We start from the raw sequence: 17,305 nt of genomic DNA, 5'->3' as shown, positions 1-17,305 counted from the left end.
ATCTAGTTGGGGCTGGTCCTGCTTTGAGCAGTGGGGTTGACTAGATGAACTCCTGAGGTCCCTTCCAACTCTAACTTTCTATGATTCTATGAATACATGTGATGCTGTGGATGTTTTATTAAAGCGCTCCCTCTTCCGCCCTGTAGCATGCATACAGACACCCATGCTCTTTAATTAATGCATTAGGACAGGCCAATAAGTATTTTTCTAGTACCTCATAATGGCGGTACTAGATTTAATGCACATCAGCCTATTTAATGCTCATTAAAGTGTCATGTAAAAAACTGCTTTTTAATGCTTGTTAAAATAGGTAAATGCACATTAAGCATCACTTAAAAAGTGTGTGCTTTAGTTAACGCACATTAAGCCTCCTTCTTGCAATGAAGAGCATTTATACATATGCTGTAGGAGGTGGCAGGGAGCATTTTAATTAGAGCAGCTCTAAGAGCCGCTCTAATTAGAGCTCCCAGAGCACTATGTGTATCAGTGTCCCCATACTGAAAAATGGAGGAGGGGGTGCTTTAACTAAAGCTCATTGAATGAGCTTTAATTAAAGTGACCCCACCACCATTATTCAGTGTGGGGACACTCCTACACGTGAAGCTGGATTCTGCTCGAGCACAGTAATTACCGTGCTCCAGCAGACTTGATTAATCAAGCCTGCTCCGATGTGCTGTAATTATAGTGTGTCAGAGCAGCCTCAATGTATGTGTACAGGAGCCCAGAGGTACCAGATTAAATGTGCATTAGCTAAGGTGCATTAACACACTTTACAGTGCTCACAATGTGGCTGTGTCATTTTCTAACAAATCTGCAAATTCTGCTAAATACCTAGTCACACAAAGGTGCAGAAAGATAGGAAGAGCTATCACAAGCAAAAGTAACATAAAATCAGAAACTACTTGTTAAACCTACCATAGCAAGTGTCAGATAATGATACTGAGATGGAATAAGATGCTCAGTATGTAGCCCAAGTTCAGTCCTTGCCAATGAAAAAATGCCATAGTACAATATGAAAATATATATGGTCTAGTACCAGATAAAATGTACTATCTTAGGATGAGAAGATGCACAGATCAGCTGTGTGCATATCAAGGCTGCCAAATATATGGCACCAGAATAATTATTTTTTTAAAACTCAGGTCTTACAGGCCCCATTGGCTCTGCTGCCACTGTGCGCTGCCAGCTCTGGTCACTCGCATGTCCCTTCCCCCTCCCCCCCGGTTGATATCTCCTGGGCCTTGCACACCTCTAGGAGTGGCTTTGCTCATATACTCCAAGAATTACATGTAGGCTGTTTGGAAGCTGTAAAATCCAAAGTTCTGACCAGCGGTCTTGCATGGCGGTCACAGATTTATACATGAACAGAAATAAGGCAAAAATGATGTCAACACATCACATGCCTAAACAAACATACTCCATTGCAATTGGAAAAGGTCAGCAACTCTATAAATCTAAATTGACACACTGGACCACTTATAGGGCGTATGTTTTCTATTGTAGAAGATGCTCTTTCTAAATGGCCTGAAGTATTGTGTATGGTTTCAATTAGTCCTGAGAAGACAGTGTTAACATTTGTTTTCAAGGAATGGCATGTGTGCAAAACTTGTAAGTGACAATGGGACTCGCTTCACATCTGAAGAGTTCCAATTGTTTGTCTCAAGAAATGGTATCAAACATGTCACATCAGGTCCTTAGCATTGTGTCACAAATGGATTAGTGGAAAGATTTATTCACACTTTCAAGCAAGTGATTCATGCTGCAACCCTGGAGAGAGGGAGCTTACATCACACCACTGTAAATCTTTTGTGGACCTTGTGCAGTACATGCTACTGCAAGTAAGATAGCAGTCATATTGTTTATAGGATGCAATTTAAAGTTTTTCTGAGACTTGTTACAGCCCAGTTTACAGAGTTGAATTTGAAACAAACAGAATGATCAAATGACTACAAATCATTACAAACAACTGCACAATATTCACATAGGAGGAAAGGAGGCAACTGAGGTAATCCATGCAAACCTGGGCTGGGGACAGAAAATACAAATCAACTGGTATAAGTGTTTGGAAACTGGTACAAACCTGGAACAGAATAGAAGTTCAGTGCACATATACCAGTATATATGCACTGGTCTAAGATAGACCTGGGTCAATGCAGTATCATAGAAAATGAGAGTTGGAAGGGACCTCAGGAAGTCATCTAGTCCAACCCCCTGCTCAAAGCAAAACCATTCCCAACTAAATCATCCCAGCCAAGGCTTTGTGTACCTGCGTCTTAAAAACCTCCAAGGATGGAGATTCCACAGCTCTTCTAGGTAATAGTGCTTTACTATCTTCCTGGAGAGAAAGTTTTTTCTAATATCTAACCTCAACTTGCCTTGCTGCAACTTGAGACCATTGCTCCTTGTTTTGTCGTCTGCCACCACTGAGAGCAGTCTAGCTCCACACTTTTTGAACCCCACCATCAGGTAGTTGACAGCTGCTTTTAAATTCCCTCTCAGTTTTCTCTTCTCTGGACTAAACAAGCCAAGTTCCCTCAACCTTTCCTCGTAAGTCATGTGCCCCAGGCTCCTAACTGTTTTTTTGCCCTCTGCTGGACTCTCTCCAATTTGTCGACACCCTTTCTGTAGTGGGGGGTCTAGAACTGGACACAGTACTCCAGATGTGGCCTCACCAGTGCTGAAGAGAGGGGAATAATCACTTCTCTCAATCTGGTGGCAACATTCTTACTAATGCAGCCCAGTATGCCATTAGCCTTCTATGCAACAAGGGCACACTCACGTGTAGGGGGTGCACATTGGGTGTACGTGCACCACCTGAGAGGCAGCTTTCCCCACTTAGGCGATGGGCAGGGGGGAAGGTGAAGCACTGGTGCCCCCTCTCAGAGCACTAGCTGGGAAGTGGGGGTGCTAGAAGAAGCACCGCTGGCACTTCCATACATGTCCCTGGCCTTTTTGGGCATGCTGCTGGCACTTCTGGGTCAGCACAATTGGCTGCAGGGGACCAACACCCACCCCCGGTCACTGACACCAGTCACCCATGGGCACACTGTTGGCTTATATTCAGATTACCATCCACTATAGCACCAAGGCCCTTTTCTGCAGAGCTGCTGCTTAGCCAATCAGTCCTTAGTCTCACTGGTGCATGGGATTCTTCTGTACTAAGTGCAGGACTTTGCACTTGTCCTTGTTGAACCTCATGAGATTCCTTTTGGCCCAAACCTCCAATTTGTCTAGGTCACTCTGAATCCTAGACCTACTCTCCTGTGTATCTACTACTCTCCTGAACTTGGTGTCATCTGCAAACTTGCTGATGGGGCACTCTATCCAATCTTCCAGGTTGTTCATGAAGACATTGAACAAAACCAGCCCCAGGATTGACCCCTGGGGCACTCCACTTGATACTGACTGCCAACTAGATGCTGAGACATTGACTACTACTCTCTGAACCCAATGATCCAGCCAGTTTTCTATTCAACTTACAATCTATTCATCCAACCTATACTTCCTTAGCTTGCCTGTGAGAATGTTGAGGGAAACCGTATCAAAAGCCTTGCTAAAGTCAAGGTAGATCACAATATAGATAAGATATGCTTTCCCCATATCCACAGAGTCAGTCATCTCACCATAGAAGGCAATCAGGTTGGCCAGGAATGACTTTCCTCTGGTGAATACATGCTGACTGTTCCTAATCACTTTCTTCTCCTCCAAGTGCTTAGAAATGGATTCCTTGAGGACCTACTTCACTTTTTTTCCAGGGACTGAGGTGAGGCTGACTGGTCTGTAGTTCCCTCAATCCTCCTTCTTGCCTTTCTTAAAGATGGGGACTATATCTGCCTTTTTTCATCTAGCAAATCATCCAGGACTTTTCCCAATCACTATAAGTGTTCAAAGATGATGGCCAGTGGCTCTGCAATCACATTGGCCAACTGCCTCAGCATGTTCTGGTTCATTCCATCCAACCCCATGGACTTGTATATCTTGGAGCTTTTCTAAATAGTCCCCTAACCTGTTTTTTTGCCACTGTTGGCTGCTTACCTCCTCTCCAAAGTGTGTTGGCAGGTGCAGTAGTCTGGGAGCTGAACTTGCCTGTGAAAACTGAGATAAAAATGGCATTGAGTACTTCAGTCTTTTCTGCATCATCGTTCACTAAGTTGCCTTCTCCCTTCAGTAAGACTCACACTTTTCCTCATCTTCTTCTTGTTCCCGACATATTTGGAGAAACCCTTCTTGTTACCCTTTATGTCCCTTGCTAGCTGCAATTCCAATTGCACTTTGACCTTCCTGATTTCATCCTTGCATGCCCAAGCAATACTCCTATATTCTTCCCTAGTTGTTTGTCCAAATTTCCACTTCTTGTAAGCTTCCTTTTTTTTTTAGCTCACTGAAGAGTTCCCTGCCAAGCCAGACTTAACTGATTGATGTTAAACTGGTCTATTGAACTTCAGTACCAGATCCCGTTCTGAATCAATTCAGTCACAGTTCCCCCAGCATCCCAAGATCCTCTGCAGGCCCCCACTAATCCCCTATCGAAAGAAGGGCATGGGCACGCCTCCACCCACTCTTGTCTTCTCTGCCCAAGCTGAGATGGTTCCACCCCCAGGTTGTCAAAGAGCAGAGGCAGCAAAACATATGTTCCATAAAGAAATTGGGTCACATTACTTAAAAAAGTTAGCAGGCTTCCCTGTCTCCTGTTACAGTAGTGGCCAAAACCTGCCAGAGCATCAGTATACATATGTAATTAGGCATTGTGTATTTATGTATAGTTGTCAGGACCCCTGGGATTTTAACCCCAGTCTATGGCAGCCATAGGTAGAGGACCAGGCTGCAGTGGCACCAACAGGGGATCAGGTGACTTGGGAGAACGAATACAAGTTACAAGCCCTGATGGGGGACTATAAAACCCTTTCCATTCCTGCACTGTATTGTCTTTGCAACCATACTCCCTTGTCCCTGTAACCATACTCCCAAGTATCTGTGCTGTGAACTTCCTTGCTTGACTTCTGTACTCCTGCTCCTGTCTTTGGACCTCCCAGCTCTGAACCCCTGAATCACTCTTGTCTCACCCCTGCTTTGGACTCTCCTGCTCTGTCTCCAAACTTGCTCCAGGTTTGTTCCTTCCTTGGACCACAGTACATTGCTCCTGTTTATCCTTTCCTGAATATTGGATTTTCTGGCTCCTGGTCTCTGGCTTGGCCTTGACCATAGACCCGCTTGACCTCTGATATGATACATCAGATTCAGACTGACAACCAATATTGTGACCCTCTGCTTTGGTTTCTGAACTTATGGTATTGTTGACCCTCGGCTTCTCAGCCCTGACACCCACATCCTGGTTATACTCATGACAAGAATTAGTAAATATGTTTGCTTGGGGTATGACCAAGTTTCTGATACTTCCTCATATTCTTAATGTATTTTACAGAGCAAAGTCAACAATTCCTGAAGATTTACTCAGAAGGTATTATTTTAATTAAACATTAAATTTCATCCTATAGCTTGAAAAATCTAATGATTTAATTTAAAAGAAAAGTGTTTTTTTTCTGGTTCAGAGCCGCCTAGCATCTGAAGGCAACTCCAAGGACAAGTTCTTTCTATAAGGTTCTCTGGTTTTAATCTGTTCTAACTCAGAAACCTGTCTTTGCTTCCCAAGCCCTTGTCTACATCTTTGCTTTCAGCTCTATGTTCAAGAACTTCTCATGTCCTATGTCCTTCTAAACTTAAACATTTTACGTACATGTATTCAAGCACTCATACAATCAACTGTCATATCACACACCTCCTACCACATTAAGATTCTCTTCATTCTCACACATTCAGTCTCTTATGCTACCTATTTTACTCCAAAATGCTCTACTACTCATGCTGCAAATACACCTCTTTATGTTGTATATGGCAGTATGACTTTATAGCTGGGGACCTACTCAATTCACAATTTTGCAGTGGGAGCCAGCAGACCTCATGGTCGCTGTGGTCTGTTCTCACAGCCCACAAGAGGGGTTGGGGAAGAATTGCTGGTGTGAAGGGAAACAGCCAAAATGGCAGCTACCCCTCCCTGCTACTGATTGGCTGAAAGGACTGCCTGTCACATGGCCCCACCTGTCTGCGAATCAGTGGTGAGGGGTGGGGATGCATAATGGACAGCTCTTTTGGCCAATCAATGATGAGGGGCAGAGCCACTGGGCCCTTTTGGCCAATCAGAGGTGTGCAGGGTGGATCTGCTGCGATGAGCCCGTAAAAATGGCAGCCAGCTTCATGATTATAATTTCATTGTTTCATATATGTTAGGGTCAGAAGGGACCTATTAGATCATCGAGTCCGACTCCCTGCCCTGGGCAGGAATGAGTGCTGGGGTCAGGTGAGCCCAGCCAGGTATCTGTCCAACCTACTTTTAAACACCTCCAAGGAAGGGGACAGCACCACCTCCCTTGCAAGCTTATTCCATATTTTGGCAACCTTCACTGTAAAGAATTTTTTCCTGATGTCCTATCTGAATTTGCTGTCTTCCAGTTTGTGGCCATTATTTCTAGTTACCCTGACAGGCACCCTGGTAAACGCTGTATCTCCTATTTCTTGCTGCCCCTTCCCCCGATGAGTTTGGAGGGGGCCACGAGATCACCTCTCAGTCTCCTCTTGTGGAAGCTGAAGAGGTTTAGATCTCCCAATCGGTCTATGGTTTTTTCCATAGGCCTTTGACCAGATGAGTGGCCCTCCTCTGGACCCTCTCCAGGCCATCCAGATCCCTACCGAAGTGCGGCATCCAAAACTGGATGCAGTACTCCAGCTGCGGGCTAACCAATGCCGCATAGAGGGGAAAATGCCGCATAGATTGGCCTGCGAATCTGACCACCTACTTCCTTGAGTTTGAGTATTTATAGCACTCTGGGTCCTACCCATACCAAATACCTATGCCAATGCCTTCTGCTCAGGTAGATGTACTTCCTGGTAAGCTCAACCATTAGCATTGCTTATCTACACTGAAAATTTAAAAACAATGACAGACTGTGCCTTTGAAACAGGTAGTTTTATTTATCAAACCTGAAACATAGGACATCGAAATTTACTCAGACATTTCCTTTCAATCCTGCCACACCCTGTTTAACAAGTATCCCAGCAACTCATTTCTCTCCAAAGGGCTTAAGCTGGAATCAAAGTCCTATTCTAGCAATCGACATGCTTCAGCCAACACACTTCTGTATACTTGTAGTTCCTTCTGGTTGCCAGCCACCTTAAAGCATCATATAAAAATAAAAATTAAATAAAAACCTCATAAAAACTAACACTCCAGGTAACAGGTATAAGAGCATAATATTATAGATAAAGTCAGATGAAAGCCTGCAACCTAATACCCATTCACAATGAAGGAGTTTTGATTTGCATTTGAACTCTGAAGTAAAAGTCTATAATTATTTAATATAGAAGGGCAAAACATGCCATGATAGGAAAGAGGAAACAAACTGCATTAAAGAAATGTCTGACAAAATATTAACAGAGCAGATACTGCAGTCATTAGTAAAGTGTTATACTTCTCTGTATCCAGTAGCAAACATGATTTTTAGTGATTAGCAGGAAATACTTAATAGGATTGTGTAGACAAGGATACTCACCAGCAAAGATGTAAAATTATTTTTTTACTTCTAAACTCAGTGAATTTTTGACCTTCTGGATCAAATTTTAAATGAATCCATTATGGAGATTACTTTTTATAAAACAAGATGACTGTCATTCATCTTTCATTAACAACCTCTGTTAAGAGTAAGAGCTTTCAGGAAAAACTCCAGAGGGAGGAGGCATAATAACAATGAGGGTGGCAGGAGATATTGTCATGAATATAATCTCACAAGTCTCTTTTGTTAAATCAGTCATGCTTCATCACCACTTAGAAGTCAAGGATTGGAGGATTAAGGATAAAGAAAGAATACTCTGATGCCTATTTATGATTAAAAACATATTTATGTAGTGATTTCAACATTTTTTTCTTTCTTCCCCCTACTCCCCAACAGGAGTCTGTTGTATAACTTCCACTAAATAACATGTTGTTGATTCTCCTTCATATTTCTTGACTGGAATTTCCCTTCAGCTAAGAATATTTGTGGAAGACTATTTGAAGCTTACTTCAATTTCTGCACCAAATGGCACATATACATTAATGGTGAAAACCACACCTCCCAAGAGTCAGTTAGAATACTATTATTGCCTTCCATGGACACAGGAATTCACCTTATGAAGGTGTTCAAACTGGGGATTTTTAAAGATAAAATAGTTGAAAAGATTCAACCTTTTAATTCCTCCAGCTCTAATGGACATTTAGGTGCTAATAGAAGTTCGGTGGGAAATTTTATCAACATTTTTTATAATCTTCTGATTTTCTATAATCTCATTGGTTTACAGAACCAACACTTTTGTCTATAGGCTCCCATTAATGTTCAGAGGTTGAGGGAAAAAGCAAGTTCTGATTAAAAGCCTCCTTGTTTTCATCCAGACTGAAAGCTTAGCATGTTGCAGAAAAATTGCAAATGATACTGATATATTTTAGATTTTACTGGTTGGGATACATAGTGTCAGGCCATGTGTGCAGCAGCAAGGGGAGGCAGATTTGAGCTAGAATTCATCTAGCTAGCTTGCGTAATGGTAGTAACAAAGAGGCAATGGAATAGGCTGTACAAACCCTCCTGGGGTGCCAGGAAGGTACTCAGGAGCTTGAACTCTGTGCTGCTGCATTTTCATTGTCATCTTCACTTATTTAGATGAAAACCATCTTGGGTGTACTTACCTGTGGTGCAGTCCCTCCTCCTGCAGACATTTTTCTGTGTTAACATAATCTGTGTGCTACCATGTTAACTTTAATTTCTTTCTAGCCTGCCATTTTGCCTCTACTATCAATACCTTGCTGATATGCTTATGTGATTTTGAAACTGAAATGCATTAGTTTAGTTACCAACACTGTAAAAGGTTGCTACTCTGTCAAGAAAAATACTTGATATGTACATTGTGCCTTTCAAATGAGAACTTCAGAACATTTTACAAACAATAAGATTTTACAGCCCTCCAAGCTATGTACTGCACCCATCTACTAGAAGGGACACTGAAAGGTGATGTGATTTGTCTTATGTCACATGATGAACTAATGCAACAGTAGAATTAGAACTGATGAATCCTTATTCCTAGGCCCACAGCATTAGCCAGTAGCTTATACTTCTTCACCTTGAGACCTGGTAAGTCTTGCCTAATATCAGGTTGCATTGATAAGTACTAACATTAGAGAGCTATATAAGTTGCAGGGTAGTTAAACGATTGCTAAATAATTAAGAAAAATAGTTTCTCCTTCATTTGTATTCATTTTTTCTTTCTGTGGTACTACATACTGTGTCTGATATGCCATGCATTAATAATGGTTCCAGTTGCATTTAATAGTATTTTATAAACTCAGTGATAAATTATAGAGGACTCAAGCACCAGAATGGCTTTCTATAAGTACCCTCTACATACTAACAGAATACCCCAAACCAAAATCCTGTAGGGTTTTGCCTTTTTCATTCTCTAAGAATAATAGTGAGTTTGGCTCAGAAACTATCTTGGCCCAACTGGAGGTATTGGCATAAGATATCTCTCAGATGGTCATTATTCTCCATAAGATGCTGTGTTAGTGTTTAATTAATATTGAACTGAAATTACAAGCCCAGGAAAATGCATTTAACTTCTATTTAAATGTCAAATAAATTCCTTGTAATCAATATTATTACAACAAATGCTTGTTTCTTCCAAAACTGATGGTGTTAAATGCTATTTTTAAAACCCATGCAATAAACTGCAAAAAGTAAAAAAGTATTAACAACAAAATTATGGGTTTAAGAGATGCAATAAGCTTATCATCTGTAAACACCTGTATTTCAGTCACAAGTAGAAATGAGTTTGGTAGTCTCTCAAGCTAGTGCCTAATTCCTAGTCATTGGTTCATATCAAAAAGCCACCAGGCAAGAGGATGTGATGTGCAGTACCTGTTTGGAAGTGGCTCAGGCTTGGAATAGGATGAGGGTTGATGTTGGAATAGAAAAACATTTGCAGAGCTGCATCAAAATGTTTGCACCACAATTATTCATGCTGTGTCTGACTCTCTCCACACACATGTGAACCTAATTTTGCAGGTATTGCAGATATGCAGCTCCCGCTGAATGAGAAGGACTTCCATGCAACCAGTAGCTTTATAATTAGGTAATAAAAAGTACCACTTTTTTCCCCTTCAAATTTTAAGTAAGGCAGTTATTGAAAAAAGCAGACTTGGTCTTTGGTCTAATAAAGCTAACACACCTAAAACAGGACGTAAGTGGAATAGAGGTATTCATGAGACCCTGCTCAAATGTTGCATAACTCTTTATAGGTGTCTAAAATCACTGGCTCCTTCTCTAGGTCCCTGAGTAATGACCCTGAGCATGCTCAAAACTAACTTAGTAGATGCAGGAGGAGGTTGGCAAGGCATGTTTGAGAGTGGTATTCCTGGGAGTGCTGTGGATGTGGTATAGAAATACTCTGACGACTCCTACATATGTGCACAGAGCCTGCTCTGATGCACTGGTAATCCAGCACATCAGAGCAGACTCGATTAATTGAGTCTGCTGGAGCACGGAAATTGACACACTTCGGCAGTCTTCCAAGTCATGTGTATCAGTGTCGTGGTGTGTCTCTGTGCTGAAAAAATGATGGTGGGGTGCTTTGAAATAAAACATGATGAATGAGCATGGAGATACTCAGTGTGGGGAAGCTCAGTGATGCTGATACATGTCACAAGTGGATGCTTTTAATTAGCATGGCTCGCTAATTAAAGCTCCTGGAGCCATGTCCCACAGCACGTGTAAAAATTCCCTGAAGTATTCTTGCAGTATGTCTACTACACAGAACTGGACTCTTCATAAAACAAAGTGGGGCCTGCTTTCTTTTTAAGACTGAGCCAAATATTGAGGTGGTTGTTTTGTCCACCTTGTATATACAGTCTAGTATTTAGAGCATTCACCAAGGAAATGCAATACCCTTTTAAGTCTGAGGGGGTTCAAAACCATGTTGCCCACAAAGGATCCCTATATATCAGATGACAGATTAGTTTGGGTAGAGTTTAATTTTTACTACAGCCCTGCCGAAACTGATTCAAGATTCATTGGCCCAGAGAGAACAATGATCAAAAGGAAGCATGATTCCATGTCAGTGATTCTCAACTTTTTTTAAGATAGAAGGCACCCCTTGTTAGACTGAAGGCACCCTCAGAAAATGCCAGCTGCTAGCTTTCACTGGTTTAACTGACTATGGAAAAACAGCAGAGCAATTCTTCCATTGCAAAGAACAGAGAAAGGCCACAACAGGTTTGATTGGTTTTGATACCCTGGATTCCTATTTGAAATCTCTGCATTTATCTTGTAAATCATATGCAAGTGTTTGCACACCTAACAGTGCTAATATTACATAGCATGCCATGGCACATGTAAAAGGATCTCATGGCACCCTGGCTGAGTATTGCTGTTTTATAGCCTAGTATTTAGGACTCTCATCTGAGCATGAGGAATCATAGAATCATAGGAAGTTAGGGTTGGAAGGGACCTCAGGAGGTCATCTAGTCCACCCCGCTGTCAAAGCAGGACCAGCCCCAACTAGATCATTCCAGCCAGGGCTTTGTTGAGCCAGGCCTTAAAAACCTTCAAGGGTAGAGATACCACCCCGTCTAGGTAACTTCGTCCAGTGCTTTACCACCCTCCTAGTGAGAGAGTTTTTCCTAATATCTAACCTAAACCTTCTTTGTTGAAACTTGAGACCATTGATCCTTGTCCTGTCAATGTCACCATTAAGAACAGTTTAGTTCCACCCTCTTTCAAACCACCCTTCAGGTAGTCAAATTCCCTCTCAGTCTTCTCTTCTCCTGACTAAATATACCCAGTTCCCTCAGCCTCTCCTCCTAAATCATGTCCCCCAGACCCCTCACCATTTTTGTTGCCCTCCGTTAGACTTTCTCCAACTTGTCCACATATTTTCTGTAGAGGGGGGCCCAAAACTGAACATAGTACTCCAGATGTGGCCTCACCAGTGTAGAATAGAGTGGAATAATTATGTCCCTCAATCTGCTGGCAATGCTCCTACTCATGCAGCCCTGGATGCTGTTAGTCTTCTTGACAACAGGTCACATTGCTGACTCACATCCAGGTTACTGTCCACTGTAACCTCCAGGTACTTTTCTTTCGAGAGCTGCTTAACCAGTCTCCAGGCTGTAGTGGTGCATGGGATTCTTCCATCTTAAGTGCAGGAGTTTTGCATTTGCCCTTATTGGACCTCACGATATTTCTTTTGGTCCATGGCTATAGTTGCTGCTTAAGGGACATCTTCTATACTTCTCTAGGACCTATTTAACATAAAAGACAGAAAAACTGTCCCCTAGCTGAGACCCCTGAATGTTATCTACTGTCACATTTAATCTTTTTCCTTTTCTTCACCTATGAATTTACCTTTTTTCTACAGTGCCACAATTTCAGGAGAAGAAACTCTGACCTCTGGTTCTCAAGTGGATGGAGGAGCCTATTTGTAGCCACATACAGGTGGCTCAGCTCTGGAGCAGAGTGGTATTCAGACATAACCCAGTGCTTAACATTTCTGATTGGCTGTCTTGAAATGGTTCCTTGCTTAACATGTAGAATTTTTCAGCTCCCTGGTCCAAGGTGATGACTCCTCATGTACTGTATAGGGGGCCTAAGAACTTAACATAGGGATATGATTCTATTACAGGGACTGTGTGCCTAAAAAGTAGGTGTTGTACCCCAGCTTGTAGGCAACTAAGTCTTTTTTTAGATTTTTTGTCAATTTATTTCAGGTGACAATGCAATAGGTGTAAGGATTTTTAAATAAAAACAAAACAAGTGTGAGGTTCTAGCAAAATCTTCAAACAGTGGATCCTGGGCTTGGGTGGTTGCATGGTGTTGTCTTCCTAAGTTTCTAGCAGCAATATCACAATAAAGAAAAATAAAAATATGTTCCAATCCATCAGTATTGGGTGTGTCTACATGAGATGTTTACTCTTGAGTTGACCAATTAGCTTCACAGTAAAGCATCACCATCTACACATGCGGTATTATTAGGATGGAGTAAACTCATTAACACTGTCATAAGCTAGTACTGGCAGACACAAGTACTATCCTATAGTGGAGTTATTGACTCTGCTGCAATGCATGTGTAGATACTGACAGGGCTGGCTGGGGCATGAGGGTGCTCCAGTGTGGGGCTGCCTGCCAGCTAGCCCTGCACTGAAGCAAAGATGTGCCTCAGCCAGCCCCGCTGCAGCACGCTAAGCCAAGTCAGAGCAGCCTTGGGCTGGCAGGCTGACCCCTGGAGATCCCCGCCAGCTGGGGCTGCACCACCCTGGCTTAACTTGCTGCATTCCCAGCTGCACATGTAAATGCAGCACCCAGGAGCCATACACCCTGGTGTGAACTGCACTGGAGTTAATTTCAGCTGCATTAATTTATTCAGCTCTGTTAATTTCATATGTAGATACGTTCTGAGAATGGAAAATTGCATCCTAAAGGCTAACATTTTTCAGGATGGAGATAGTAAAAAACAACACACATGCATTTCTAACTAACTGAATGTCTTTTCATACAGTGATATCTTGTATTACATCAAGGCATTATTCCATATTGTGAACTAGTGAATGTCCAGCAACATTTCAGTATTAGAAGAAAAAATAATTTAAGATAAGCTTTTCCAAACTATGTAACAAAAGTCTGATGTAAACACTTTGAACTGAAAATACGAATCCTCAAGGACATGTTTAAATAGCAGACACTGGTAGACCTACAACTATAGGTGGAACCAGTTGTACCATCTGACACAAAATTTAACTAGCACTTATCATTAGACCTCAATGTGACAAATAATTTTAAAGGTTTTTGTTTGTTGATAAAATACAAATTGCCATTTCAAAACAAAACCTTTCTGAGTTATTTCCTCTTTGTAATGTTTGCATGTAGCTTTCATTTGACCTAAAAGAACATTTCAGGCGTTCATCCAGAGAACTGGTAGTTCACAGGGCAAGGTCAGGAAACAGAAGGTGGAGGAGGGAGGCAGAGCCCAGAGATCCCAGCCACCACAGCAGCAGGAACAAAGGAGGGAGTAGGAGACGGGGGAATCTCACCAGTTGTGTATTAAACCCTTGTGCCAGTTGGAGATCACTCAATTAGCATACAATTTTATCCCTTTGTGAATCAGTCTGTAGGGGACACTAGTACACTCAAATTCGGTACACTTAAGGATGTATAAAAGAAGGCTCACTACTCATGTCCAATGATTAAATGGATTCGAGCTATCCAGCACATCCTACATTATTAAATATTTATATATTTCATACCTTTTGTCCCCAAAGATCTTTGAAAATAGGATGCAAATGTAATGATAGGAGTGGATTATAAAATCCTGAGTGTTTGCAATATATTCTGTTATTATCTATTGGTTTGGTAACGTTAACTTACAGAATCCATTCAGTGTATATAATAATATCCATAACTATTTAGCACTGATCTATCTGTTAGGAAATATAGTCTTCACATGCAGATTAAGAGACATCTAGCTAAATGCCTTTATTTAAGATAAATGATTGCTGTTCAAGAAACTATTCACTTTGATTCTTTATTTACATTAACAGGAATATTTCTCGGAACAATAAAATTGTTTTTATTTATTATCAATAAAGGACTTTCCCTTTATTGTTTGGAAGGGTGTCTTGCATTAAGGTTAGCAGCAAAAAGAAGGGAGGCTCTTGTTGGAAATGAGTAAGAAAGGTGATCAGTTTTTCCTGGAGATCAATAAAAGGGCCTCCAGAACAATAACTGCATATACCTAAGTCACTTTTAGTATTATTTAACTTGAGAGCAAGAAATGGTACAATAGCATGAAAGACAAAAGATAGGATGATATGTGGTAAAGAACGCAGGGTGAAAAAGGATGACAAGTTGAAACAACAAAATTTTCTGTAGAATGGAAAATTCTCCTGCAAATATTGTTTGGAAATGTTGAAATGCTTCATTTTGACTTTTTAAATCACAACACAACATTTGAAGTGGGCTGGCCAGGGAGTGATGCTTGCTGAATGCTTGCAGTTTGCTAAACTGAATTTCAACAAAAAAATGAATTTTCCAACTGTCTTGTGGGAATTGTAGTTCTGGCCCTTATTCTCCCCCATGGGCCAGGCTCCTTCACTGGGCTAACTTTCCCATAATTCACCTAGAATTATGCAAATCCTATGATACACGTTGCAGAGGAAACACATTCTGGGAGACATGCTCCAGAATGAAAGATAAAGTGGTCTAGGGAGCCCAGCCCTGTAAAGCAGTCCACCATAGGTAACTGCACTTTAGTATTTTTTACTCGATTAACTCTAAATATTTTGGATTTAACACATGAAATATTTTGATTCAAACTGACTCAAGATAAAATATCCCAGTGGCTTTTCCCAATAGATTTTTTTCAGCAAATTGAATTTTTTTTGTAAATTTAAATCCCAACATTGTACCAGAATATTAGTATTATGACAGCCCCTAAGAGTCCCAGTTCAAATAAAGTCCCTATTGTGCTAAATCCTGAACAAACACATGGTAAGAGGAATTCTCTGCTTCAAAAAAAATGCAGTCCAAAGGGGAAACAGAGTCAAAGAGAAATGTTGATGAAACAAGGCACATTGAGATGAAACCACTTGCTGAAGGTCACATAATGGGTCCACGGTAGAGATGGGACTAGGTGGCCTCCTGAGTTCTGATTTACAAGATCCCCTGATGGGGACTGGGTAGCAGGTGTGATTAAAGATACAGAACAAGCAGAAAGCCAGAACATCTATACCAGGGAGGAAGCAGAAAGGTTGTCTTGGTGGACTTCGTCTTTCTTTTTGAGACTGTTATTAAGGACTTTTTCTGAGATGGTGACAGTGATAGGGGTGGAGGTAATAAGTATAATAGGTGATATGATTGGGAACATGCAAGCCAGGAATCACATGGAGTTTATTGGAGAATTCATTCAGAGCTAACTGCCTGGTAAAAACATATCACTGAGAAAGTTTAAATTCTAACTGTGAGGAATTAAAATACAAATTTTGAGTGACAATGAAACTGTATTTAGCAATGTGAACCCTAAAAATAACACTACAGAAAACAAGGCAGGTATCATTTCCTAGCTAAGCAACTCTTAAGTTAGCATCTCCAGCTAGAAGTGGACCTTACTATATCATGAATTGTAAGGAAAATTAATTCATTTGGCATAAACACATTTATATAGCACTAGCTGAAATCAGTGGATAATTAATCATTTAATTCACATTTAAGGACCCCCCCGCTCCCACATGGCATCTCAAACTTCCAAATATCAGAACTTCATAGCTAGCTAGCAACACTCCTCATAACTGGAGTCCATCTGGAGATGTCTGCATTTCTACAGATACTGAAAAATTTAAAAGACGCCAAGTGATTTTTGGAGCAACCAGAGAAACATGGGAAAATTGGGTCTGTTACAACAGTGAGCTTTACTCTGAGTAGAAGAACAGAAGATCTCTCTCTAAAGTCTTTTATGCTTTACTTCAACTACTTGGCATTAATGAGCTGAGCAACTTTTAAAGAATGAGGTGACCCAGCATGCGATAGTCATGCAGTAATCCACTAGTCAAATAACTGACAAATGATCCTATTTATTTTACATGTTGCTCTGCCTTTAAAATTATTTCAGGGTTTTTGGGTTTGTTTTACAGTGAAATAACTGATGTGGTTTGTGCACTTGGTACATAATAAATGAAGAGCAATGCATATTTGCCTCCAATAATATCTGTGATACACTCCACAGTTTTTTCCCCCACCTCCAATAATGCACCTTAAGCCCCAGGCAATGATATGATGTCATAAAAGTAGCATGAGACACACGGATTTCTAATGCAAAATGCATGTCTCCTTGTTTGGTGCCAATAACACTTCTGCTGCTTGCCTTATGTAGAAGACATGAGGAGCCACTGCTTTCAATACTAGAAAAACATATGACAAAATTATTCAGACATGGCATTTCTACTGTCAGAAGGGAAGGTCAGAATTATTACTGAAATAAGAAGGGGATTTTTGAAAAAAGGGGTATTTAAAAACTGGACAGTTTTATATAAAATCAGAACATTCTGTACCAATGACCCTACATCGTATACACCCAAATACCAATCAATGACTATTCAGCCACAACAGCATTAAATTGTCCTCTTAGAAATCGTATTTACATTGGCCAGTTTTAAGCTTATTGGCAGATTTCAAATAAATTG

At 41.0% G+C, this 17,305-nt stretch overlaps 1 protein-coding gene across 6 annotated transcripts in view; it reads right to left on the bottom strand.

Annotated features, from left to right (window-relative positions):
- Positions 1–17,305, bottom strand: part of MAGI2 (membrane associated guanylate kinase, WW and PDZ domain containing 2) — a 1,241,136-nt gene that overhangs the window by 375,416 nt on the left and 848,415 nt on the right. The window contains exon 7 of one of the 6 annotated variants that reach the window (XM_090041911.1): positions 4,036–4,095. The exons of the other annotated variants lie outside the window; for them this stretch is intronic. Within the exon in view, the coding sequence (XP_089898037.1) occupies positions 4,036–4,095 (60 nt within the window). The remainder of the gene's footprint in view (positions 1–4,035; positions 4,096–17,305) is intronic. 6 annotated transcript variants of the gene reach the window in all.

This window comes from Crocodylus siamensis, chromosome 4 (genome assembly GCF_052110815.1).
Source record: "Crocodylus siamensis isolate JL-2025a chromosome 4, ASM5211081v1, whole genome shotgun sequence".
In the NCBI taxonomy this organism is placed as follows: Eukaryota; Metazoa; Chordata; order Crocodylia; family Crocodylidae; genus Crocodylus; species Crocodylus siamensis.
Note: the sequence above shows the minus strand (reverse complement) of the source record. Positions and strands in the feature narration are given on the sequence as shown.